The following is a 27,952-nucleotide window of genomic DNA, read 5'->3' as shown; positions in this document are numbered from 1 at the left end:
ATGCCCCTCTGCTGGATCAGCGCTGTGGAAGGAGCTGGGCTTCCTGTTTGAGCTACTCCTGCCAAGCAGAGAGGCTTTCAGAGGAGGAGCAGGAGCAAACCGGCCACTGCCTAGGAACAAGCATTCTTTGGTGCCTGGTAATCTGGTCTAGTTAGCTGGTAGCTGTGTAAATTTACCCTTCTCTATGCTGAAGGCTTAGCACTGCGGGTGCCGTTGTCTTCCGGTTCCCTAGTAAAGTTTCTTTTAGAAGCTTTTGGCTGACCTGAGGGAGAAAGGGAGGAAACTAGGGAACCAGAGAGGTCTCAATGCCCTGGAAGCCAGGGATCAGTGTGGTGTCTGGTGGGGAACATGGCAGTCACTGAGGACAGGCTTTGGCTCCAGGGAGATGTGCTTGCAGCCAGGAGCCAGGAGAAAACCATGATTGTCCTTGATTCTTACCTACGGTGGGTGCTGCCTGCTAAGTACCTGCCTCCCCAGCCAGCTCCTCTGGACCCCACAGCCAGCTCTCTAGGTTTCCAGGGCCAGAGCTGCCTCTCAAGTCTGGTGGTTATTTGAGGCCCAGAGATCCACCCACAAACCTCAACCTCTCATTCCTCCAAAGGAAGAATACTATCTGCAAGGGAGGAGGATAGGCAGGGAGTGACATTGCTCTGTTCTCTCTTTCAGGATGAAAGGGGCAGAACCATCCAGAGAGCTGGACAAGAAACAATAAGCCATGAGTTTAAGTTCTTGCTCTAAGAACTCATAAAAGAACTGTGAGCCAGACCTCTTTGGGCCTCTGTTTTCCTCACTTGCCAGTAAAAGCATTGGATTATTGAATCTTAAATCAAATATTATACACATTGGACTGGATAACTACCTTTTAAAACTATTCAGAAAATGAAGTTTCTTGCAACTACTGGAAAAATTGGTTGGGGTTAGTGTTTAGGTCACAATGGAAGGCAGAGGTCCTCCATCCCTCTCTCAACTAAAGAGAGGACAGCAACTCTGTCTGACCCCATACAGCATTTGACCTCGGACCTTTCCTTCTGGGACTTTGAACCTCGAGAGAGAGGCACATGGTTAGGTGAAGGTGGGGTTGGGTTTGTGACAGTAGCAGTGTGGGGTAGAGGCAGTGGCAGTAGTGTGGCACTGGGGGACAGGCACAGTGCATGCTCGCTATGTGTTCCTTTTGCCCAGCCTCCCTGGCTTCTTGATGGCATCCCAGGTCTGGTTCCCGAACCTTCCTATCAAGTCTGTGGACCACCTAATAGCCTTATAGTTACTCCCTCTCCTGGTTACATCAGCCAGAGTCAGTTTCTGTTGTTTGCATCCAAAGTATCCTGACTGATACATAATGGAGGACACTTATGTTATTAAAACCCCAAACTAGCTAGAGTCATTTTTGCCTTTTAAGATAGGATGACATAGTTCATGTCAGCAGGAAAATAAATGTTTGTATGTCTATTTCCCCTGCTAAATGTGTTGGAAGAGGGTCTGGAGAGTAGCAGGGGGTAGGCTGTCCTTAGGGTGCATGTGCACGGGTATGGATATGGAACCTCTGTGTTGTCAGACCGTTTCCTTCTTGTATTTCCTTAAGCAGGATCAGCAAACTTTTCTGTAAAGGGCCAGATAGTGAATATTTTTGGTTTTGTTGGTCATACAGTGACTGTTGCAGCTACTCAAGTCTGCTGCTGTAATATAGAAGCAGAAATAGTATGTAAACGAGCAGATATGGCTGGTTTCCAATAAAACATTGTTTTCAAAAACAAATGGTGGGTCAAATTTGCCTGTAGGCCATAGTTTGCTAATCTCTGTCCTAAAGCACTTAAAGCACTTTGTATTCCTCTGTGATAATTCGAATTATTGTTCAACCAATATTTACTCCTTTCCCTCTTCCACTGTGGACAAAGTATAATTCCCTAAACCAGTGATGTTAGGCTTGGCCAAGTGACTTACTTTGGTCAATGAAACATTAGCAGATGTAATAACAGCCTTAAATATGTTGTTGCAGTTTGGCTTGGATCTTGCATTCTGGTGATGCACTGTGAGAAGAACATGCCCTGCGTAGCCACTGCGTCTTCAGCCCCAGAACAAACCACTCAGAGCTAGGATCCAAGCCCAGCCAATCTCAGTTCAAAGCAGAGCCACCCAGCTGAGCCCAGCCCAGATGAACTGACCCCCAGTTGATCCACCTGCAGATCTGTGAGCATGAGAATAAATGCTTATTGTCGTAAGTTACCGAATATTGGGATGGATTGTTAGCAATATTGTAACAGTAGCTAAAATATCATCTTAATGCATTCATCACAGACTGTTTTATGGTTGCTTGCATCATACATGTCATTTTTCCCTTACTGGATTAGAGATTCCTTGAAGCCGTTCATCAGATCTAACTCTTCTTTAAAAATTCTGTAGCACCCAGCACATTGCCTTACAAACAGTGCTTCCTAAGTATTAAGATGGTGTGTAAGATACTCCTACAATGTCGTTAACAAACCACAATATAATATTAAATGGTGAATGTAGCATTCATTCATACAAATGTGGAAGAATTTTCTGCCTCTAGTGAAGAATGATATTTTCTACTGTCTTCAGAATGATGAGAAAAATATCTGACATAAGGGTGACAGTGGACATTTAGGTCTCAACAAGACATAGTTTCACTTGACCAGAAGAGGAAAAGGAAGGTGAATGAACCCATGGTTCCACTTCTCTATCTGTAAAGTGACTATAATGATAGAACCTACCCTTTGGGTTTTCATGAGGATTAAATGAGATAATTCATGCAAAGTAGTTAGCATTGTGCCTGATCCATGGTGAGTGCTCAAAATATTTTCATTATTACTATTTTCAGAAAGATTATGTGAATTGTCTTGAAATCCAGCCCCAGGATTAATAATGGCAGTTGGGGTAAAACAAAAAAAAGTATTTTACAACGATTCTCTCTCTCTTCCTTTGTTTCTCTCTCCTTTTCTCTCTTTGTCTTCCTTTCCACATTTACCCTCACACACAGAACTTTTATGCGCTATTTAGTGCAGTAAGGAAATTGCAGGACACCATCTCTATCGTCAAGATACTAACAGTCTGATCAGACAGATACAAATATATATATTCAATGCTGTCTGTAAAAATATGTTACTTATGGACTGAATAAGTAGCATATGCTATAAGAAAGTGTTTTGAAACATCTTCAAATATTAAACATAAGGAGAATGACAATGGAAGTCCCAATGCATTTCAAAGAATCCCTTTCATAATGATAACTCTTTCCAAGACAACTTAAAAATCAAGAGTAAAACTATTAATACATTAAAAAAATAAATTTACTTGGAAATTTAAAAGTTCTAGATAATTCATGAGTTAATAGGCAATGAAAATTATAAGGAATTCAAAACTGAAGGACAATGAAAATAATAAATATCCAAACTATTTGGATGCAATTTAAGCACTATTCCAAAGAAAAAAAAGGCTTAAATGAATTTGGTATTTAACTCAAGGAGCTGTAAAAAATAATATCAGGGTAAGCCCAAGGAAATCAGAAAGAAGAAAATAAAAAAAGGAAGGACTGGAAATAAATGAAATTGAAAACAAAACAGAAAAAAGAGGGAAATGGTAAAAAAAAAAAAAAAAAAAAAAAGTGGACTGTGAAAACTCCAGTTAAAATGAACAACTCTATGGCAAGACTAATCAAGAAGGAAAAAGTGCAAATAAACACTATGGGAAGGTAAAAGGGGCACATCCACAGATATGAAAGGGAGTACAATTGCCACAAGAAAACACTATTATCGGTTGTAGGCCCATACATTTGGAAATGTATACTGTAGCAGACACAGTTAGTTGCTGCTATGCTATGCTATGCTATGCTATGCTATGCTATGCTATGCTATACTGTGCTATGCTATGCTATACTGTGCTATTCTATGCTATACTGTACTATGCTATACTATGCTGTGCTATGTTATACTATACTGTGCTATGCTATGCTATGCTGTGCTATACTGTGCTATGCTATGTTATGCTATGCTATACTGTGCTATGCTATGCTATATACTGTGCTATGCTATGCTATACTGTGCTATGCTATGCTATGCTATGCTGTGCTATATACTGTGCTATGCTGTGCTATATACTGTGCTATGCTATGCTATACTGTGCTATGCTATGCTATGCTGTGCTATGCTATACGATACTGTGCTATGCTAAAATATCGTATGTTATGATAACACAACCCTAACATCTCAGGTGGCTTACAGATCACAAATGTTTCTTTCTCATTCATGTTGCAGGTTCAGTCCTCCGCCCCATGCCATGCAGTGACTTAGGGGTGCAGTCTGATGGAGGAGCCAGCATCTCCACATGTGCTTCTGGGGTCATTGCAGCTGGAGAATCTAGAATCTACTTACTGCAGAATCTTTTTTTGGGGGTGTGGGTATAGAGTCTTACTCTGTAGCCCAGGCTAGACTGCAGTGGCATGATCTTGGCTCACTGCAACCTACACCTCCCAGGTTCAAGCGATTCTCCTGCCTCAGCCTCCCAAGTAGCTGGGACTACAGGCATGCGCCACCATGCCTGGCTAATTTTTGTATTTTTAGTAGAAATGGGGTTTTACCATGTTGGCCAGGCTGGTTTCGAACTCCTGTCTTCAAGTGGTCTGCCAGCCTCAGACTCCCAGAGTGCTGGGATTATAGGCATGAGCCACGGCCTCTGGCCTGCAGAATCTTTATTACTCTTGTAATCAAGTACTTCTTGTCTACCACCCTTGAAGATGCTGTGCTGTAAGGAGTGAAGTTGGCTGACAGCCTCCAGCTGTTGGCACCGTTGGAATCTGCTGCTGTGTTGAAGCGGAGCTCTGGGCAGCTCAAAGCCTGGTGGAATTACTAGGGCCTGGTAATGTCTGCCCAACAGGGGACTCCCCTCCAAGCAATCTGCCTTTGAGAGTCCCACTGGCCTTGGCCAAGACTTTCTCAGAGCTGGACCACAGTCTAAGCTTCTTTCTGCTCACTCCTTCTAATTTACCTATCTTTGGATTTCCCTCTGAAGGGTGTCAGATGTGCACTGCAGTCTGAAGGCTTTCCCTGCCTACTCCTGATTCCCTTCTGCCCCACACTCCCTGTATCTTTCAGGCATTGCCCCCAATAAACCACTTGCATTCCTACCTCCTAACTCCTAGCAGTCCAGAATCTCAAAGTCATGGTTCACCTTTAATCACATTTCATTGGTCAAAACTAGTCACATGTCCATGCCCATCTTCAAAGGGTTAGGACAGTCTAACCCAAAGGAGAACTGGATATTGGGGCACATTTGTAATTTTTATCACTAGTGAAAAACCCTAAATAATGGGAAGAGAGGTTCTCTAAAAGAAAATAATATTTATTTGGGAGTAAGCATTGCAATGGAATATGGTGGGTGTATTTGGGGAAGTAAAAGAAGGTAATGGTTTTTAAAGAATAAACAAGCAGGATTACATAATTGTTTTGAGATAATTATCCTTGGCTACAAGGATCAATAACAAGGGTTATGTCAGTCAGGTTCGACAGGCAGTTGCTGGGCAGATGTCCTTGCAGAAAAATATTTTTTTTTTTGTATAAGGCTGCAGCACCCTTTGTGCAAGATTGTGAGTTTTGGTCAGGTGCAGTCGCTCATGCCTGTAATCCCAGCACTTTGGGAGGCTAAGGCGGGCAGATTACCTGAGGTCAGGAGTTGGAGAACAGCCTGAATAACATGGCGAAACCCCGTCTCTGCTAAAAGTACAAAAATTAGCTGGGCATGGTGGCACACGCCTGTGATCCCAGCTACTCGGGAGGCTGAGGCAGGAGAATCTCTTGAACCCAGGAGGCAGAGGTTGCAGTGAGGTGAGATGGCGCCATTGCACTCCAGCCTGGGCGAGAAGAATGAAACTCTATCTCAGAAAAAAAAAAAAAAAAAAAGATTGTGAGTTTTGCATTCTTTTCTAGTTGTTTTTGTAATCAGCCATATGTACGTGGGAACGCTTCCTTCATGGCCTTCCCAGCCTCTATTTGTCAGGGCTTTAATAAAGTGATTCCATTTTGATTCTGACAACTTTGGATACACAACTAATGATTAAACAGTTATTCGTTACCCTCCTTTTCTTGCCAGCAGAGCCCCAATTTTTTCAGGTGTCTATCCTGCACTTCTATCACGACTCAGGGGTAAACTGTAACTTACTAGAGCCAATTATAACCAATTTCCAGTAATTGGATCAAGAAAAGGCCAATGAAATCTTGGTTAATGCAATGGGAGAAGAAGTGTTCTGGGTGTCACCTGGATTTAAAAGTGACACAGGCCGGGCGCAATGGCTGACGCCTGTAATCCTAGCACTTTGGGAGGCTGAGGCAAGCGGATCACCTGAGGTCAGGAGTTCAAGACCACCCTGGCCAAAATGGTGAAGCCCCATCTCTACTAAAATTACAAAATTAGCCTGGCGTGGCATGTACCTGTAATCCCAGCTACTGGAGAGGCTGAGGCAGGAGAATCACTTGAAACCGGGAGGCAGAGGTTGCAGTAAGCCGAGATCCCGCCACTGCACTCCAGCCTGCCTGGGTAACAAGAGCGAAACTCCGTTAAAAAAAAAAAAAAAAAAAAAAAAGTGACACGGTGTGGGAAAGAGCCTTTTTTCTCTTTTCTGTTGGTGGGTATGGTTATGTATGAACTTGCTACCTACCGGGTGCTGAGGCAACCATCCTGCAGCATGTCAACAAGGAAAAAGAGAAAAGCAAAAAGAAAATCTAGGCTGCCAAACTTTTTGTAGGGAGCCCTTTATAGGAAGAAAAATCATGAAAACTTAGACTTACTCAGGTTTATATTCTCCTACCTCTTGCTTTCCTTTTCTTGTCAGAAGAATATTACTCATACACCTCTTCTCTCTCCTTCACGCCAGATCAGTTCCGGTTGGAAGAATGAAAACAACAGCTAAGTGGTGTGATCTAACTGACACAGGGAAAGAAGCTAAAATTGACCACTCAGGAAATGAGGCATGTATTAATGATTTTCTTTTGACTAGTTGTTTTTAAAAACATCGACGTGCAATTAACTGTTGTCTATAAAATAAAGGAAAAAGGGGGCATAGACTTGCTATTTCATTCCACATTAGGAAGAGGACTAACATTTATTGGGTGCTTACTATATGCCTGACATTTTACTAGGAACTTTTCATACTCTGTCTCACCAAATGACCTTGCTTGCCCTTTGAATAAAATTTTAACTCCTTTCCAAGGTGTATGTTCTGACCTCCCTCTCTGAAATCCGCACTCTCCCCCATCTCTGCTCCACAGATCAGCCTTTGAATTCTGGCTTTATTTTTTTCTCCTCTTGTTTATGAAACACACCCAGCACATTCCTGTCTCAGGGCTCCTGTTCTTGTCATTCTCTTTGCCTGGAATCCTCTTTCCTTGGATCTTCCCATGTCTGATTTCTTTTTTTCTTTCTTTCTTTCTTTCTTTTTTTTTTTTTTGTGAGACAGAGTCTCACTCTTCACCCAGGCTGGAGTGCAGTGGCACAATCTCGGCTCACTGCAAGCGCCGCCTTCAGGGTTCATGCCATTCTCCTGCCTCAGCCTCTGGAGTAGCTGGGACTACAGGCACCTGCCACCATGCCTGGCAAATTTTTTGTATTTTTAGTAGAGACGGGGTTTCACCATGTTAGCCAGGATGGTCTCAATCTCCTGACCTTGTGGTCCGCCATTCTTGGCCTCCCAAAGTGCTGGGATTACAGGTGTGAGCCACTGCGCCCGGCCAATGTCTGATTTCTTTACATCAACCAGACCTCCACGAAAATATCCTTTCTTCAGAGGGCCTTCTGTGACCATCCTATTAGGTTAGTGCAAAAGTAATTGCAGTTTTTGCCATTAAAAGTAATTGCAAAAATTGTGATTACTTTTGCACCAACCTTCTATCTAGAATAGCACCTCTCCCTCCACCCCTAGTCTCCTATTCCAGTGACTTATTTTTTTCCTGTTGCACTTGTATCTAAAATTATCTCATTGTATTTGTTTTGATGTATCGCCTCCCACTTGATTTTTCCTCTCTGTCTTGTTCACTGCTGTCTCTCAAACATTTAGAAGAGCGGCTGGCACTTATAAATAGATTGGGGGTACAAGTGCATTTTTGTTACACGGATATATTGGGTTGTGGTGAAGTCTGGGCTTTTAGTGTAACCGTCACCCAAACAGTGTACATTATACCCAACAGGTAATTTCTCATGGCTGGAGCTCTTAAGGTGATACTCAACAGTGCTTGTTGAAATAATCGATAGATCACATAATCTATAACATTGTAACAGAATGCACATCACGAGGAACCACGAGGTATCTCAGTAAGTGAGTGTTAGAAAAGAATTTATGGGATTTAGGTTCATAATAGGTGATTTTGGTTGGGATTTAAGGAAGCAGGACTTTTTTTTTTTTTTCTACATTGGATATTGTCAGAAAGCAGGGACGATTCTAATCTCTAATCAGAGATTCTTAATGAACCTCATCTCTAGGCAGGAAGACCAGAACAGGGCTAAAACCCTAACTGGTAAAGCAGCAGCAGACAATCATATCAGGCAGGATGGGGAGATGTTTGGTGTTTTGGGGGTTTGCACAATGACCTTGTTTTTGTCAGCACTTAGACATGATTACTGAATGGCCTTGTCTTTTTGTCTCATTTCAGAATTCATAGAGTGGCCTTGTGCAATATTGGTGTTCTATACAACTGTGTTTAACAGGAGAATGCAAAGGGCCAGCTGTTGAGTATCACAGCTTCTAAGCCAGTTTCTAGGTGTCAAGGTCCGTTTTCTGTCTCTTACAAGTGTCCTAAGGCTGGAGTCTAGTGTCAGCACAGAAATAAGCAGGAGTATATCTTTTGGCTACTTGATAGTCCCCTTTTCCCCAATTCTGGATTTGTATTGGATGGACACTGAACCAAGACAGCACAGGCCAAGGTAGAGAAGCAGTACTTCTAGAAGGCAACTAAAAATGCCTTTATTTATCCAAGAATTAATTATCCTCTCAGCACATGGCTAGCATAGTTAATTTTCAAATGGAGAATGCTGTATATTTTGCATCCTGAATGATAGAACCCACCATTGCCTCAAAGGTCATGTTCAAAAATCTGCCAAGTCCTTGATTCTGGTTCAAATTTTTATGTAAACACAACAGTATGGTTTTAGGAAAGTCTGTTTGTTTGTTTGTTTGCTTGTTTCTTTGAGACAGAGTCTCGCTCTGTCACCCAGGCTGGAGTGTAGTGGCGCCATCTCGGCCCACTGCAACCTCCACCTCCCAGGTTCAAGCGATTCTCCTGCCTCAGTCTCTTGATTAGCTGGGATTACAGGCATGTGCCACCACACCTGGCTAATCTTTGTATTTTTAGTAGAGACAGGGTTTCACCATGTTAGGCTGGTCTCGAACTCCTGACCTCATGATCTGCCTGCCTCAGCCTCCCAAAGTGCCGGGTTTACAGGTGTAAGCCAACGTGCCTGGCCTTAGGCAAGTCTTTTAACCAGCATCTCAGCATCCTCTGGGACTCTATGGCAGCTGTATTCCTCTGTTAACATTCCTGCTATATCGTAATTAATTTGTTATAATCTATCTGCCTGGTTAGACTGTCTCCCACATGTTTGTAACCCTGGAACTTAACAAAGGACTTGGCACAGGCTAGGCTCCTTACAAATATTAAGTGAATTTAAAATGGAGCTTTAATTCCTGGTTTGAAGTCACCTCACAAAACATTTAGTGAGTCTGTATTACCAGCCAGGAGGACGCTATGAAAAATCAGATAATCTTTCCCTTTAAGGAATTTGTATTCATTTCTATTAGAGTTAATAATAATAATGATAATATTTGATATTTACTGAAGATAGGGAACTTTGTTAGGTACTTTATATCTACCTGAGTTATTGTCATTTTATAGGTGAAACAATGGATATACTCAATGGGTTAAGTTACTTTCCTGAGGTCACACAGCTATCACGGGGCAGAACGAAGACTGTAATTCAGACAGTCTGACTCCAATAACGCTGGCCCAACTACTAGGTTGAAACGTACAGCACCGTGCCCATCCACAGTTCTCTCATTTATCAGAGAGGAGGTCCTGAATCCAAGTTATCGAAATCGTTGCAGACATTTGTTTTAAAGAGGAATAGGTCAATATGACCAATCTGGGAAAGAACTTACGTCTTTTGCCAGGCAATGCGTATGGGGAACAGAGCTGCGTTGGCCTCCTGTTAAAGCAGCTGGGGATTTCGGTTTTGGCTTCAGACCTGAACATCATTCAGTCAATAGCATTTATTGGGCGTCCACTGTGCGGAAAACAGATGCCCCCTGCTACTTCCTCTCCTCCCCACATCCTGGGGCAGGGAGGGGAAGTGAGGAAAGAAAAGCAAAAACAAGGCAAGGAGGATGCAGAGGGTGGGCAGGTGGGCACACCCGCCCCGCCGCATCGGCCACGCCCCTTGCCGCGCCCTCGCCCCAGAACCCACTTTAAACTCCCGCCCCTCGTAACGACGACCAATGTCCGACCGCGAAACGAGCAGGCGGCTGGGGATTGGCCAGTACGCGGTTGCCGGGGCGACGGGTGGGTCCGGCGGGTCCCCGTGCGGGGCGGGGCGGGGGCGAGGGGTGCCGGGTTGTTTCCGCCCTGCAGCCCGCAGCCCGCCGCGCCACGGGCCGCGTCCCTCGGCTGTGGGAGGGGGCGGCCTCCACTCGGTTCCTTGCCCCGTCAGCCTCCCGCTCGGGGCTCGCCGCCTTTCGTCTGGGTCTCCGCCCCCAAGACCCGCGGCCGCAAGCCCCGGAGTGCGGCTTCCCCGGCCGGCTGCGCGATGGGCTGCGGGAACTCCACCGCCACAAGCGCGGGCGCGGGCAGAGGTGAGCACGGCGGGAGCGGGGGCCGGCGGGGGCGGGCTGGAGAGGCGGCGGGAAGGAAGGGTGCAGGGATCTTGGGTGGGGGCGCGCAGCCCCCCTGTTCCCGTCCCCATTTTCGGGACAGGAGCAGACCGCCCGTTTCTGGAAAGACCGAAAGCGTGGCAAGTCCCCCACGCGGGGGCGGTCGCGCCTGGAGCAGACGAGCCTGCGGGGCATCTCTGGAGCAGAGGGAGCGCGGGGAGGACTGTCGGGGGCTCCCTTGCAGCCGCCGGGGCTCCCCTGCAGCCGGTGGGGCTTGGCGCCCTCCTGGGGGAGAGGATTCCCGGACGTGGCCCCCGGCCGCTCCCCCACTTCCCACACTTGCTCCTCCAGGCCTCTCCCCCAGCTCCTCGGAACCCAGGCGCTGCACCTGGAAAAGTGCAGCAGAGCAAGACAGGACTTTCCGGGCAGTGGTGGTGGGGCAGAAAGCGGGGAGTGGGAGTGGGGTTAGGGAGAACTAGAAACAGACCTGCAAAAACGCATCCGTGTCTGCCGTGATGCCTAAGACCGGCTGGGCTGCTCTTAGGATTTCTCTGAGAAGCTGCAGCAGTAAGGATGTTTTACATATGTGAGACAGAGCTTTATTATTAACAGATTAAAGGTACTTTTCGTTAAAAACTCACAGACACACACACAAACACAAATCGAAACTTCTTTTTATACCGCTTCATTTTGTTGATTGGCAGGCAAGGTCTTCTAGCTTCCCCGGGCCAGCTAGGCTTTGTGTCAAGTGACTTTTTTCAAAACTCACCCTTCTATTTCACCCTGCCTTTGTCTCCGGATTTAAGATAGCCTGGATCTGTTTTGAGTAATAGCTGCTGACCTATTTCAGTGTCCTTTTGGATAAAGAGCTCCTATCTCCTCCAATTGAAATAAATCTGATGCCACATCCTAGCCTAACCAGCAAATGCAAACAGCAGTTGGAGGCTGCAGTATTTCCTAGGCGGCTGTGGAGGCCCTGGCAATGACTTTGTAACCTTGGGCCTGTCGCATCCCTTAACTCAGACGCCGGTAAAAAATGTAGTTTTAGACTCAAGACTTATTTATTTATTTTACAGTTTATTTTGACTTTCACATAATGGAATCGGATGTGGCAATCTGCTCAGTACTTGCCAAGTTTGTGTTTCCTCCTTGGCTGCCGTTGTTGCCACACACCGGGAATATTCCGCTTCAAGAGAAAGGGCTAACATATGTGCACTTCTAGTCCTAGAGATATGAATGAACCCAGGTAGCGATTTGTTGAAAAGTTTATGACTTAGAGTTAACCGTTACCATCTTGAATTAAATCCTGTCCTGGTGATAATGCAGAGAGCCACAGGAGAGAGAATTTTTTAGATTCATGTAACAGTGGAGAAGGCTAGCTTAGCGCCTTATGCTGATGAGGGCAGACTGGCTTCAAACCTGCCGGTGGCCAGAAAGCTCCGCGTGTATGAACTAGTGTCAAGGCCACACCCTGCACTCAAATTGTGTCTCAGTCTACTAGGTACTGTGGCCCTATGCAATCCACTGCATGTGTAGCCTACTTTAAAAAAGGTTAAGAAAAATTATCCACATTAAAAAAAATTGTAGGAAGGATTTGTAACAGATTTCCCTTAAAACGAGGCTAGTTTCATGCATGTACATTTTGATTTATTAATGAACTGCTTGTCAGTTTTAGGGATGGAGAGGGGCTACCATTGCCAAATGAAAATCAGAATGATGGACCAGGCGCAGTGACTCATGCCTGTAATCCCAGCACTTTGGGAGGCTGGGGTGGGTGGATCACCTGAGGTCAGGAATTCGAGACCAGCCTGACCAACATGGTGAAACCCAGTCTCTACTAAAAATACAAAATTAGCCGGGTGTGGTGGCGCCTGCCTGTAATCCCAGCTACTTGGGAGGCTGAGGCACGAGAATTGCTTGAACTTGGGAGGCTGAGGCACGAGAATTGCTTGAACCTGGGAGGTGGAGGTTGCAGTGAGCCCAGATCACACCATTGCACTCCAGCCTGGGCAACGAGTGAAACTCCACTCCATCTAAAATAATAATAATAATAATAATAATAATAATAATAATAATAATAGAAAGATGGTAAGATATGATGAACTAGCTCTAAAATGTTAATGTGAAAATCAAATTTGGGGGGAAAATACGATTTCTTGGGGAAATACGATTCTCTTTATGAATATTTGATTGACTTTTTTTTCCCCCTGGGAGCACATCCCTTATCACCTAAAGGGAAGTCATATTGAAAAAAAAAAAAAAAAACTACCAAAAGAGTAGTTTGAGGAGCAGTCTCACTTTTGTTTGTGAGGGAAAGTGCATGTGAGAGCATGCTATTCTCTCCTCCAGCGTGCTCTTGGCCAAAAATTACTTTTTCTTCAGAGGAGAGAAGGATAGTGAATGCAGACTCAAAGCATGCAGGAGACAACAGGATGAGCAGGGAGTTATTGCATCACCTCTTTGATGGATCTGCCCTTGTCTTGGAGAAGCCATTCCCAAACATTTCCCTGCCTGTGAGTCCACCTAGCCGACTTGGGGATTTGGCCATTGTTATTTTGAAATGTTGTCAGTTGGTGGTAGGAGTTTAGGTTCAGAGAGGAAATACATCAGGATGAGAGGTGTAAAGAAAAATAAACCACCTTGCAAAGGTACTGAAAATCTCTTCCAGCCGTGAGCCTGGGCATCCGTATCAATTACACTGTTGACCAAGCTGCACACTTGGAGGACTGAACCTGAGCAATACGAAACATGTTAAAGAGATGTTGTCCTTCTCTTCTAGCCATTTACAGTGCACAACTGCCGATATGTCCTAGGAGTCTTAGAATTCAGTAGCCATACTTCAACTTTTCAGAAAAAAAAATGTCCAAAGAGATTGTGGAAAGGGTGCTGAACTTAAGAGTCTGGACAGTGAGCTTAAGCTTAGGTTTGGTGCTGGGCTGATTGCATTATTGTGGGTGTTTCATGTTACTTTTTTTAAACTTGGTTTCTTTGTTCATATAATGGGAATAATTGGGTGTATCTTGTTTCATAAGTGTTATGTGAAACTCAAAAATAATGTGAAAGCACTCTGTAAACTAACTGTTACTATAGAATAATATTATTATTATCCCCATTTTGAAGGCAAAGTGGTTTTGAATATTTTTCTATGAGAACATGCCACATCTTTTTTCATGCATTAATATATTATTATAAATACCCCTAAATCTGAAATCTCCATTCTAAGCCCTGTTTTACTTCTTGAGTTATTCAGGTAAACCAGATAATTGTTTCCCCTTTCCCTGAGATATCAGGACAGCTGCCTCTCTTGGCTTTTGTCTGGGGGACTTGGTTAACATGACAGATTAATATGCAGTAATGTACTTGAGTAAAGTGGGTTCCGTATGCCTCATGCGTGGAGAAACTGGTATGGAGTAAAAGGGTCAAGTGGCCATAAGGAGAAGTGAGATGGATCGGCCCCTTGATAATTCTGGGTAGACTTGCCCCCAGAGTATGTTTCTATTAATAACTGTAAGCTTACACATTGTCCACCCCTACGTGGGACCTCCTTTGCTGGGAACTTCTAGGGCAACGCTGGGGCAGTCAGCAGTGGATGTTTGTAGAATGAAGTCAAACTTGGTTGCTCTTGAGAAATTGATAGTCTAGGTAGGAAGATTAAGCAATTGAGAATCACTGCAAAGCAGTGGATAATAGAATATAATCTGGACCTCCAAGTTTTCAGGAGATGTTGAATGACACAGTTTAATCAGAGAAGTCCTCCTAGAGGAGTTGAGCTGTCGACCTAGATGGAATTGTGAGAGGCATTTTGAGTACACAAAAGCTCTCTCACATTTTGATATGATCACTCTCTCAAGGTAGGAATTTGATTTTTCCCAACGTACAACTACATAAAGAATGCAGCAATTTTTTTCTGCATAGTCTGGAGTCTAGACCCCAAATTATAGAGAAACATCTGGATTTAATAGTTCATTTTAAAGTCACATTTATTATAAGGCAGGGAGCTTTTGCACTCTCGCTCACTCTCGCTCTTTCTCTGCAGTCAGATTCTCTACTTGCTTGTTTTTCCCCTGAGCATATCTCCTGACTAGGCAGAGAAATGACCAACCTTGCATTCTGAGTTAATGATGCACAGCAGGTCAGTCATTCCCTTTTATGTAGTCACATACATACAGACTATGAAGCAAGTCTTTGTAATATAAATCAGAAATTCCTTTTTATGTAAACCAGAAAATCCCTTAAAAGTTTGATAGTTCCCCATATCTACAGTAGCCTATTTTAATGCAGGCTAAAGGCTGTAGATATTATTTGCAGTGGGAGTTATCTCAGACATATTCAGCTCATGGTATTTGGTTAAATTGGTTAGTTGAAATTTTTCTGCCAGAGATATGTAATTGGCAACTGATCTTAACTTTGCAGGCAATTTATTGTCAGAATGTTTCCGTAATAGTTTTCCTACTGTTTATGTAACAATAGTCCAAGGGGAAGGAGCTTGATAATTATTTACCCTATTTTGTCAGTGTACCCCAGGGAGTTAATACCATCCTTTTGGGTCCAATTATTTAGATTAGTTATGTCCTTGTCCTCAATTAGCTAGATAATTGCATTCTTTTGAGGTAGCTGTATTGGTCCAGCCTTAATTTACATCTGTAAATGGTTTGGTAGTATTGAAATGATACAACTGTGTTTACCTTTAGTCCAAGATTTGTGGGGGAAATAATATAAAAATAATATAAAATTTTGTTGATATCATCAAACATTTTTGTCTTGCACTACTCCCCTTTCCCCACAACTGTGTACCATCCTTCTTTCTATTTAAACATGCTGAACTCACTCTTGTTTTCTCTGTGTGAAACATTTCTTTTGCTGGAGAGCTGATACTATGTTTATTTCTTGTCTCCTTTCCCCTCCCCCAAAATGGAGGCCTCATGAAAGCCTATACATTTTGTTTACAGCTGTATCCTCAGCCTCTAGACCAATTTCTACAATTTTAATGGATTTTTTCCTTCTTGAAATATATTTGTTGAATGAATGAGCATATTTGAGAAACAAAAAAGATACAAAATGAAGTCCTGAGTTGGTGTGGGCCCACTGTACTGATGTAGCAATTGAGGGAAGAAAATAAAACCTCAAGAAGTCAGGGAAACCTGCCTGGAAGAAGTGGAACTTTGTTTGGGTTTGAAGAATGGCATGGAGGAAGTGGAACTTTATTTGGCTTTGAAGAATAGGTAAGATTTGGATAGCAGAAAATGGAAGGCAGGTCATTTTTAGTGCTCTAGGAAGTCCTAAAGACAGAAATGGGCTTGGCGCATTTCAGGGTAATAAGTCTAGCCTGATTGGATGTAGTCGTTCACATTGGTTGCAGGGTATTGGGAAGAAGGAATGGTTAGGATACGGGACGAGGAGGACAGAGAGGCACTGAGGCCACAGAGTTGAGAGTGGGCTCTGCAGGCAAAAAGGCCAAATACAGATACTATATTTGCCATTCATCGTTTGTATGACCTTGGGCAACTTGCTGAGGCTGTCTGTTCCTTAGGTTCCTTGACCATAAAATGGGGGTGTAATAAGAGAGCCTACTGTAGATTCAGTGAGTTAATGCGTGTAAAGTGTTTAGAACAGTGACTCGTATATTATAAGTACCCAATATCACTGGTTTAGAACAGTGACTCGTATATTGTAAGTACCCACACTGGTACTGTGTAAGTACCAGTACACAACTGGTGTAGAAGGAAGGCGTGCGCCACTGATGGCGTGTACATACAGAAGTGGCATCACTCACAGCTGCTCTCTGTGCTCAGAGAAGTGCTGAGGGCCTGGATCATGACTGTGGGCCCTGGAGGGGTAGAAGCGTTGAGGTCACAGAGATGGGGAAGACAGTTGAGCTAAAGAGAGGCTGCAGATGTGGGATGAAGGAAGAGGGAGAAGTAAAAATTAAACTGTTAGAGCCTGGGTAACTGGAAGGAGGTTGCTACTCACTCTACAAGTAAAATAGTAAGGGACAGGTGGTCAGCATACTTGACTATACCATGTTTGAAGTGATGATGAATAAAGAGGGGTGTGGAGACCCCTTTGCTCAGGTAGTCATCACTGGTGAGACAGAACCAAGAAGCTCTGTGCATCATTTGCTTGTTCTGTCTCCCCAGAATTGATGGTACAACCATGTGAATGATTCATAAAGGCATCCAAAGTGAGTGATTCGTTTCTGCCATTGTCACAGCCTGGTAGGTTGTGTTTGCCCACTGCCCCAAACAAAATCAATGAGGGCTGGGTGTGGTGGCTCACACCTGTAATCCCAGCACTTTGGGAGGCTGAGGCAGGCAGATCACCTGAGGTCAGGAGTTTGAGAACAGCCTGGCCAACATGGCGAAACCCCATCTCTACTATAAATACAAAAATTAGCCAGGTGTGGTGGCACGCGCCTGTAATCCCAGCTACTCGGGAGGCTGAAGTGGGACAAATGCTTGAACCCAGGAGGGTTGCAAGCAAGGCTGCAGTGAGCAGCTTGGGTGACAGAGCAAGATCCCTTCTCAAGAGAAAAAAAAGAAACAAGCAAACAAAAAACAATGAGAGCAGCAGTTTTTGTGGCAAAGAAAGAGTTTAATAATTGCAGGGCTGACCAAGTGTGGAGAACAGTGAGAAATTTCTCAAACCTGTCTCCCTGAGAATTTGGAGGCTAGGGTTTCTTTTCTTTTTTTTTTTTTTTTTTTTTGAGACGGCGTCTCGCTCCGTTGCCCGGGCTGGAGTACAGTGGCTGGATCTCAGCTCACTGCAAGTTCCGCCTCCTGGGTTTACGCCATTCTCCTGCCTCAGCCTCCGGAGTAGCTGGGACTACAGGCGCCCGCCACCTCGCCCGGCTAATTTTTTTGTATTTTTAGTAGAGATGGGGTTTCACTGTGTTAGCCAGGATGGTCTCGATCTCCTGACCTCGTGATCCGCCCGTCTCGGCCTCCCAAAGTGCTGGGATTACAGGCTTGAGCCACCGAACCCGGCCAAGGCTAGGGTTTCTTAAGGGGACTTTGATAGGCAGGGGGTTACTGGGGAATTGGAATAATTGGTTGGCTAGGGATGAGGTTATAGGGGCATGTAAAACATCTTTGGGTAGTAAAGTCAGTTCCCAGGAAAAGTTGGTTCTCAGAACCAGGTGGCATCTCTTGATCTACCAAAATGTGAAATCCGGAAAATATCTCAAAGACCAGGTCTTTAGGTTTCACAATACTGATGTTATCTATAGGAGTATTTGGGGAAATTGGAAATCTTGTAACCCCTGGTTATGTGACTCTAGGGCAGTAGGCAGCTTATAGGAAAGCGTGCTAAACAATAGCGGGGTCATTGTTTATGCCTATTTTTTAGTAAAGTTTAAGCCCCTACCATAATTTTAACCTTGCCATATGAATGCAGCTCTGATCTTTGAACAAGGATGGGGGCGTGGGGGTTGGGGGTCAGTTTTCCTTGCTTCAAAGTGTAACTGTAAACTAAATTCCTCTCATAGTTATCTTGGCTTCCATGTCAGAACAAGAAAAAAAAAAAACCTATTTAAAAGCAAAGCAAAATAGAATCAGTTCTATTAAATTTCTCTCATTATTTATAATTCAGCAAAGGCAGTTTACCATGAGCCTTTACAGCTCCATGTAGACATGACTTAAATTTTAGTATATCAGCTAAATGTCAGTGCACTAACTTATGCCTGTACTTTTTATATGGCTGCATTTATTTTTGGTTTATTTATTTATTTATTTTTGAGACAGAGTCTTGCTCTGTCGCCCAGGATGGAGTGCAGTGGCGTGATCTCGGCTCAGTGCAACCTCCACCTCCCAGGTTCAAGAGATTTTCCTTCCTCAGCCTCCTGAGTAGCTGGGATTACAGGCACGCACCGCCGCACCCGGCTAGTTTTGTATTTTTAGTGGAGATGGGGTTTCATTATGTTGGCCAAACTGGTCACAAATTCCTGACCTCAGGTGATCCACCCGCCTTGGCCTCCCAGAGTGCTGGGATTACAGGTGTGAGCCACTGCACCTGGCCATTTTTGCTACTTGTCTTAGTTCATTTTTGTGTTGCTATAAACGAATACCCAAGACAGGGTAATTGATAAAGAAAAGAGGTGTATTTGGCTCATGGTTCTGTAACCTGTACAAGAAGCATGGCACCAACATCTGCTTCTGCTGAGGGCTTCAGGCTGCTATCATTCATGGCAGAACGTAAAAGGGAGCCATAGTGTTTAGAGATCACATGGCAAGAGTGGAAGCAGTAGAGAGAAGAGAGGGAGGTGCCAGGCTCTTGCTAGTGACCAACCAGCTCTCATGGAAATGAATACAGTTAGAGCTCACTCTTTACCACCAGCCATTCATGAAGGATCTGCCCCTATGGCCCAGACACCTCCCATTAGACCCCACCCCCATGAGATTTGGAGGGGACAAATAAACCAAACTCTAGCACTACTCAACAAGGGCGACCTATAAAAACGAGATTTTCTATAAGAGCTTCCATTTTCATTGACATAATTTTATATTTCTAGGACACATTGACCTGAATTTCTTTCCTCCATTATTTGAAGAAATCACTTACGAATCTGTATTTTTTTTATTGCACTCTGAAAAACAAGCATTGCTTTGGATGAAGTAGTGAGCTGTTGTTCCATTTCTTTTGGCCAAACCAAGACTATGACGTAGTTTTATAAGTATTATGGGTCAGAAGAGCCATAGCAAGCTGTCAAAATTAAAGAGAATTTTGTTTTTTTTTCTGCAGTTATATTTATATAGTTCTCAGGGGGACTGTTTCTTTTCTAAAACAAATAAGGAGTAAAACATTCCTGCATGTTTTTATTATTTCCCATAAGAGCCATAGACATTTATGTTTCTGATCATTTATGCTGAAAGAAGAGTGCTTCTTAAATCTTTAGTATTTTTTTTTTTTTTACAAATTCTTCACATACATAATTTTGAGTGTGTGTGTGTGAATTATCATCACTTGGTTTGAAGAATATAACTTAATATGTAACTTAGCAATTCATTTACTTGTGAATATTTCTAGTATATTTTATAAAGTCTATAGAGTATATAGTGTAGTGATCATAAAAGGTATTAATAGACTAAAATGTATATGACCTTTTCTTTTTTTTTTTCCCTGAGATGGAGTCTCGCTCTGTTGCCCAGGCTAGGTGGGCACAGTGGTGAGATCTCCGCTCACTGCAAGCTCCGCCTCCTGGATTCACGCCATTCTCCTGCCTCAGCCTCCCGAGTAGCTGGGACTACAGGCACCCGCCACCTCGCCTGGCTAATTTTTTGTATTTTTAGTAGAGACGGAGTTCCACTGTGTTAGCCAGGATAGTCTCGATCTTCTGACCTCGTGATCTGCCCGTCTTGGCCTCCCAAAGTGCTAGGATTACAAGTGTAAGCCACCATCCCCGGCCCTTCTTTCTTTTAAAAGATAGAGGTATGTTCTTCATAATAGAGTTTGGCATGTGGGAGGAGAGTCTCACATCAATAGATGTTTGAATCTGTATAATACTGAAGGCATGCTGGACAGTATGACTCACAGTTTTTAATGTACATGACAGGCTGATTAGCTCTCAAAGGACCATCTGTCTGTAGGAACCAAGATATTGTATCCATCTACTTAAAATTACTCAATGCAGGCTGGGCATGGTGGCTCACACCTGTAATCCCAGCACTTTGGGAGGCAGAGGCGGGTGGATCATGAGGTCAGGAGATCGAGACCATCTTGGCTAATGTGGTGAAACCCCGTCTCTACTAAAAATACAAAAAATTAGCCGGGCGTGGTGGCACGCACCTGTAGTCACAGCTACTTGGGAGGCTGAGGCAGGAGAATCGCTTGAACCTGGGAGGCGGAGGTTGCAGTGAGCCGAGATCGAGCCACTGCAATCCAGCTTGGGCAGCAGAGTGAGACTCCGTCTCAAAAACAAAAAAAAAGTACTCAATGCGGTATCTTGTAGCTGGCTTGTGGATGAGAAATAAAATTCTGTTTGTGTTGTGCATGATATATATAAAATTTAGTTTCCCTCCAGATATTAATTTTGCTGAGTATTTTAAAAGATAATTTTTGGAGGCAGGGAAGGACAAAGATAAGGTGTAGTGGGTTGAATGGTAGCCCCCAAAAAGATATGTCTGTGGGGAAAAGAGAGAGAGATCAGACTGTTACTGTGTCTTTATAAAAAGAAGTAGACATAAGAGACTCCATTTTGTTCTGTATTTGAGATGCTGTTAATCTGTGACCCTACCCCCAACCTTTTCCTTGCAAGAGATATGTGCTGTGGTGACTCAAGGTTTAAAGGATTTTGGGCTGTGCAGGGTGTGCTTTGTTAAATAAGTGCCTGAAGGCAGCTTGCTCGTTAAAAGTCATAACCATTCTCTTAATCTCAAGTAGGGTCTCTGCCTGGGAAAGCCAGGTATTGTCTGAGGTTTCTCCCCATGTGATAGTCTGAAATATGGCCTCGTGGGAAGGGAAAGACCTGATCGTCCCCCAGTCTGACACCTGTGAAGGGTCTGTGCTGAGGAGGACTAGTATAAGAGGAAAGAAGGCCTCTTGGCAGTTGAGATAGAGAAAAGCATCTGTCTCCTGCCCGTCCCTGGGCAATGGAACATCTTGGTGTAAAACCTGATTGTACTGTTTACTGAGAAAGGAGAAAACCACCTTAGGGCGAAAGGTGGGACTTGCTAGCAATGCTGCTCTTTATGCACCAGAAAGGTTTATGGAGATGTTTGCATATGCATATGTAGGCACAGCACTTTTCCTTAAACTTATGTCACAGAGATCTTTATTCATATGTCTTACTGCTGACCTTCTCCCTACGATGATCCTATTATTCTGCTACTTCCTTTTTTCTTAGATGGTAAAGATAATTATCAATAATACTAAGGGAACTCAGAGACCGGTTGCCAGCGTGGGTCCTCTGTATGCTGAGCGCCGGTCCCCTGGGCCCACTTTTTCTTTCTCTATACTTTGCCTCTGTGTCTTATTTCTTTTCTCAAGTCCCTCGTTCCACCTAACAAGAAACGCCCACAGGTGTGGAGGGGCAGGCCACCCCTTCAGTGTCCGTGTTCTCATCTCTGCAGTGAGTGAATGCAACCTTATTTGGATACAGGATCTTTGCAAAGGTAATAAATAATGGATTTTGAGATGAGGAAATTATACTAGATTATCTGAGTAGGCTCTAAATCCAATGAGAAGGGTGTTTATGAGAGACACAAGAGGAGAAGACAGACATAGAAGGGAAGGTGATGTGAAAATAGAGGTGGAGCAGACAGTGATGGGGCCACAAGCCAAAGAATGCCAAGGAATGCTCGCTGCACTAGAAGCCAGGAGAGGCATGGAATGGATGCTTCCCTAAGGCCTCTGGAAGGAGTGTGGATCTGCTGACACCTTGATTTTGTACTTCTGGCCTCCAGATCTATGAGTGAATAGATTTCTGTTGTTTAAACCACCCAGTTTGTGGTAATTTGTTACAGCAGTCATGGGATACCAAGACAATGTTTTTCTTCAGTAGTTGAGGAATGAGACAAAATTAGAATATAATAAAATGCATTAAACTCTATACCTGGAGTATAAGTAATTCTTTGCTGAAATAAATACAGCATGATGCAATCTTGGTGTGATTCATAAAGCCCTTCAAGACTGTTCAGAACCTTAGCCACTACTAGGACAAATACAATTTTTATATGAAACATAAAGAATGTCTGAGAAGTTTTTTTTTCCCCTTCCTGACACCTAATTCTTCGACACCAAGTGTCCTGCAATTCAATTCAGTTCTAACACTACCTGGAGTTAGCGTCAGCCTCCACAGGTTTAATGGGTCGGTCCCACAAGACTGCCCTCCCTTCAGACTCTAGTTGCAAATATTGGGCTTCCAGGTTGCCACACTTATGTCAACTTGGCTGTAGATTTGGGGGTCTTCACAAATCATCTCAGGCTCAATGATTTGCTAGAATAGCTTACAGGACTCAGGAGGACACTTTCCCCGTGTTTATTGTTTGATCATAAAGGGTCTGAATGAACAGCCAGTGGAAGAGGTACTTGGGGAATCTGGAAGTATCCCAAGTGCAGAAGCCTCTGACCCCAGTGGAGTTGGGCTGTGCCACAGTCCTGGTGCATAGACATCTTCACTAACCTGGAAGCTCACTGAATCCAGTAATATGGTTTGGCTGTGTCTCCACCCAAATCTCACCTTGAATTGTAATAATCCTCACATGTCAAGGGTTGGGCCAGATGGCGATAACTGAATCATGGGAGTGGTTCCCACATTCTGTTCTCGTGGTAGTGAATAAGTCTCATGAGATCTGATGGTTTTATAAATGGGAGTTGCCCTGCACAAGCTCTCTTGCCTGCTGCCATGTAAGATTTGACTTTGCTCCTCCTTTGTCTTCCACCATGACTGTGAGGCCTCCGCAGCCATGTGGAACTGTGAGTCAATTAAACCTGTTTCCTTTATAAATTACCCAGTCTAGGGTATGTCTTTATTAGCAGTGTGAGAACAGACTAATACATCCAGTTATTTTGAGGTTTTCGTAGGAGCTGTGGTTTGAATGTGTTCCCCAGCATGTGTTGGAAATTTAATCCCCAATGCAGTAGTGTTGGGAGATAGGGCCTAATAAGAAGTGATTAGGGCTTGAGGGCTCTGTTCCCATGAATGGATTAATGTGTTTAATCATCAGTAAACTGGGGGACGAATGGAGTGGGTTGGTTATTGAGAGTGGGTTGGTTACTGAGAGAGTGGGTTGTTATAAAAGCAAGTTTGGCCCCTTCTTGCTGTCTTGCCCTTCTGCCTTCCCATATGGGATGAAGCAGCATAAAGGCCCTCACCAGATGTGGGCTCCTCAATCTTGGACTTCCCAGCCTCTAGACTGTAAGAAATAAATTTTACTTTCTTTGTAAATTATCTGGTCTGTGGTATTCTGTAACAGCAACACAAAAAAGGACCAAGACGCAAGCATGATTGGTTAAATCCTTGGCCACTGGTAATTAACTCAATCTCTAGCCTCTCTTCTCTCTCTGCAGATGACAGGGTGGAGCTCAATGTTCCAAGCTTCTAATCAAGGCTTGGTCTTTCTAGCAAACAGTCCCCATCCTGAAGCCATGTAGGGCTTGGCCAAGAGTCATCTCATTAGAAGCCTCACAGAGAGGCTCCTGTCACTCATCACTCAGGAAATTCCATGGGTTTTAGGAGCTCTGTGCCAGGAACCAGGGACAAAGACCAAATATCTTATGATGAAACCACAATACCAGATTAAGTTTTCTGAATGTTTGAATAGATTGGGTTTGCTATGCATTTTTCATTAATTGAGACTTCTATCATTGAGACTCATGAATAAAATGTTAAAATCTTCAGAAGTGTAGAAAGTAAAAGCTAAACACAGCCAAGGTGAGAAGTGATACTGTAAACAACCAACAGTGATGGAAATGTCCTTCCTTATTTTCTATTTACAATCACTTTTTGTTACTGAAACTGCATATAATACTTTCCTGAGAACAAACCTTTCCCCTCTCCATTTTTAGGAAGATATTTAAAATTATGATGATCATTTCTACAGTTTTGGGAAATAGTCGTTAAATCTTTTGACCCCCTCCCCCCCCAATTATAATAGTCTCTCTCTATTTTTTGGTGTGTTTTTTTTCCCCACAAGAAACATTGTTACCTTTTTTTTTCATTTCTACTTCTCCTGAGGCCTAGGCTCATTGTATTAACCCACCAAGGTTATGTTTAAACAGTAAGGAGCCAGTTTGGCAGGACATGAAGTGGTATTAGGATGAATGCTGTGTCCTTGTGGTCTGGAAAAAAATAGATGTAACATTATACATATTTGTTTAATAAATGATAAAGCACACGAACCACAGATACAGTTTAAAGCAAATGGGATCTTGCCACTATCTAATTTTGATCAAAGCACTTTTTGCGTAATTACTTCGATTAGGGATTGCCATTTGGTTAATTACAATAAATATATAAGTGAAGTATGATTAAAAGGTTGCAGTGAGGGTAATTTTATTTTATTTCTGATCATTCTATGATTTTATACTTTTGCAGGACAAATTTATGCTTTGCATTTTACATACTGAGGTACTCTGATAGTTTTGTTCAGGGTTTCCAACATTTGCAACCTTTTTTTTTTTTTTTTCTTTTGGGAAGTTGTGTGTTAGGGAGTCATATTCTCATTACCCTGGTTACAGGCTTCTCAATAACCACCATACTACCTTGCTTCTAAGATGCACATTTTCTCCCCTGTTAAAAAATGGAGCACATTTTACAATCATACACACACACACACACACACACACACACACACACACGCACACTCTTCATGGAGTGTTTCTGACTTCTTTGTACCATTGCAGTTATTGTGTTGATGATGCCCTTTCAAATGAGGGCTGTTTTAGAACAGAGGGAATGGTCTGTTGACTTTGTTTCAAATGGTGGCACCACGCATCTCTCTTGGGCCTGCTGGGATGTTAAATGGTGAGCCCAGCAGGGAAGAGGCCCTTGATGGTGCCCATAGCTTGGTGTAATCAAGATGAAGTGGATGGAGAGTTCTTGATGCTGATTAAAATAAGCACTGAATGCACAACATGTGGCCATTTGTAAACTCATTTCTCATTTCACACGTATTACTGTGCTTTGCCTTCCTAGCTGCATTTGTTGACCCAGTAAGTCCTCGTTTACTAGATGCTGAAACAAAGTGATTTAGTGACTGTCAGACAAACATTGGAGCAGGGACCTGACTCCCGTCATCTGCCTTTTGTTTCCATGCTGTTCCTACCCATCCCCCTGCTGCCATCCCTGAGATGTAGCAGGGCAGCCTTGGCCACTCTCTTCTTCCTGTGGATTGTACTAGATCGCCCCTCGTCTTTAAATGTTGAGGACTCAGCCGGGTGCGGTGGCTCATGTCTGTAATCCCAGCACTTGGGGAGGCCAAGGCGGGTGGATCACTTGAGGTCAGGAGTTCAAGACCAGCATAGCCAACATGGAGAAACCCTGTCTCTACTAAAAATACAAAAAAAATTAGCTGGGTGTTGTAACCGGTGCCTGTAATCCCAGCTACTCAGGAGCTGAGGCAGGAGAATAGCTTGAACCCAGGAAGCAGAGGTTGTGGTGAGCCGAGATTGCGCCACTGCCCCCCAGCCTGGGCAACAGAGTGAGACTCTGTTTAAAAAAAAAAAAAAAAAAAATTGAGGACTCATGGTCCACATTATAATCATTGTTTTCTTCCCTCTGTAAGACTTGCAGAATCAAAGGCTCACCTCTGGCTCTCCCTTCCCCTGACTACAGCAAAACCCAAACACATTCTTTATCCTTTTCCACAAAAATAAAAAAGAAAAGCTAAAAAGATAATATTTTCTTTTTAGATGTAAACTGAAAATTCTAAGCCCCCCCAACTGATTAAATGGACCCCTCCTCTTGGCCAAGGTCATTCCTAAGTTAACCTGAAAAACCAGTTCAGGCCATGATGGAAGTGGGGATTGGACATGCTTCATTATACCTTCTTCCCTTTGAAATTCAGGCACAACCCATCAGCATTTAACATTAAAACAGACCTTAATAAGACTGAGAAAGCAGACTCTTTGTAGCAATAAGACACCAACATGACAGCAGGCTCTAAAAGAAGTCAGGCCGGGTGTGGTGGCTCATGCCTGTAATCCTAACACTTTGGGAAGCTAAGGCAATTGAATTGCCTGTGCTCAGGAGTTTGAGACCAGCCCGGGCAACATGGTGAAACCCTGTCTCTATTAAAAAATACAAAGATAAGCCAGGCGTGGTGGTGCATTCCTGTAATCGTGGTGGTGCATTCCTGTAATCCCAGCTACTCGTGAGGCTGAGGCAAGAAAATAGCTTGAACCCAAGAGGCGGAGGTTGCAGTGAGCCGAGATGGCATCACTACACTCCAGCCTGGGTGACAGCATGAGACTCCAAAAACAAATTAAAAAAAAAAATCAAAGTATTTTACCCCAAAATATATTTCTTTGATGTATTTTGAAATGGCTAAGCAAAGTTGTCACTTGAGAGGAAAATCTATATTCTATAGAGAAATTCTCTTTCCTTTCCAGGTCTTTTTCCTGATCTAGGAAAGAATTAGTGTCTGGCAGTTTTTTTTTTGTTTTTTTGTTTTTTTTTGAGACAGAGACTTGCTCTGTTGCCCAGGCTGGAGTGCAGTGGTGCAATCTCAACTCAATGCAACCTTTGTCTCCCGGATTCAAGCAATTCTCCTGCCTCAGCCTCCCAAGTAGCTGGGATTATAGGTGCCCACCACCATGCCTGGGTAATTTTTGTATTTTCTTTTTAGTAGAGACAGGTTTCACCATGTTGGCCAGGCTGGTCTTGAACTCCTGACCTCAGGTGATCCACCTACCTCAGCCTCCCAAAGTGCTGGAATTACAGGCGTGAGCCACGGCGCTGGCCTGGCACCTTTTTAAGTCTGATAAGAAACATTTAAAGGAGCTTCATTGGCAAAATAAAACTTTGGTCTCCACAGTCTCTAAAATCAGACAGTTCCAGGAATCAATTGATTCCAGATCTTTAAATAAACTCTTGCAACCAGTTGCCAATCAGGAAATCTTGGAATCTACCTGTGACCTGGAAACAACCCTCCTCCCATGCCCCCACCACCTTTGATTTGTCCTGGACCAAACCAGTGTACATGGTCTAGGTATCCATTGGCGTCTTATGTCTCCCCACAACATGTGAAACCAAGCTGTAGCCTGGGCACCTTCGGCACATGTTCTCCAGACCTTCTGAGGCTGTGTCACAGGCTTTCCTTAACCTTGGCAAAATAAACTGAATTGATTGAGACCTATCTCAATATTTTTTGATGTATGTAGATTGTCTTATAGATTCTCATGCTTGACTCTAAAATAAAACGTTCATTTTCACGGGTTTATGGTGGCACTAATCTTTTGTTTATTTTTTTACTATCAAAAACACTCTATGTTGGCAGTTTTTCCTATGTTAAGACTTTTTTTTAAGTTTAGGATTTTTTGGTTTAATAATCTCTGATTCTAAAGCAGTTTATATAATTTTAACAGTAATGGTGGCACAGAAATGTTTTTCCCTGAAGAAGGGAACTAAATTTATTGCAAAGTTTAGGTTTAGTCAAA

At 43.4% G+C, this 27,952-nt stretch overlaps 1 protein-coding gene across 1 annotated transcript in view; it reads left to right on the top strand.

Annotated features, from left to right (window-relative positions):
• The first annotated feature begins 10,579 nt into the window (after positions 1-10,579).
• C10H12orf75 (chromosome 10 C12orf75 homolog) overlaps positions 10,580-27,952 on the top strand; it is a 42,162-nt gene continuing 24,789 nt past the window's right edge. Inside the window, exon 1 of the mRNA XM_030939630.1 lies at positions 10,580-10,843. Coding sequence (XP_030795490.1) covers positions 10,798-10,843 — 46 coding nt within the window. The 5' untranslated portion in view covers positions 10,580-10,797. The remainder of the gene's footprint in view (positions 10,844-27,952) is intronic.

The sequence above is a fragment of the Rhinopithecus roxellana genome, chromosome 10, assembly GCF_007565055.1.
Source record: "Rhinopithecus roxellana isolate Shanxi Qingling chromosome 10, ASM756505v1, whole genome shotgun sequence".
NCBI classification, from domain to species: Eukaryota; Metazoa; Chordata; class Mammalia; order Primates; family Cercopithecidae; genus Rhinopithecus; species Rhinopithecus roxellana.
Note: the sequence above shows the minus strand (reverse complement) of the source record. Positions and strands in the feature narration are given on the sequence as shown.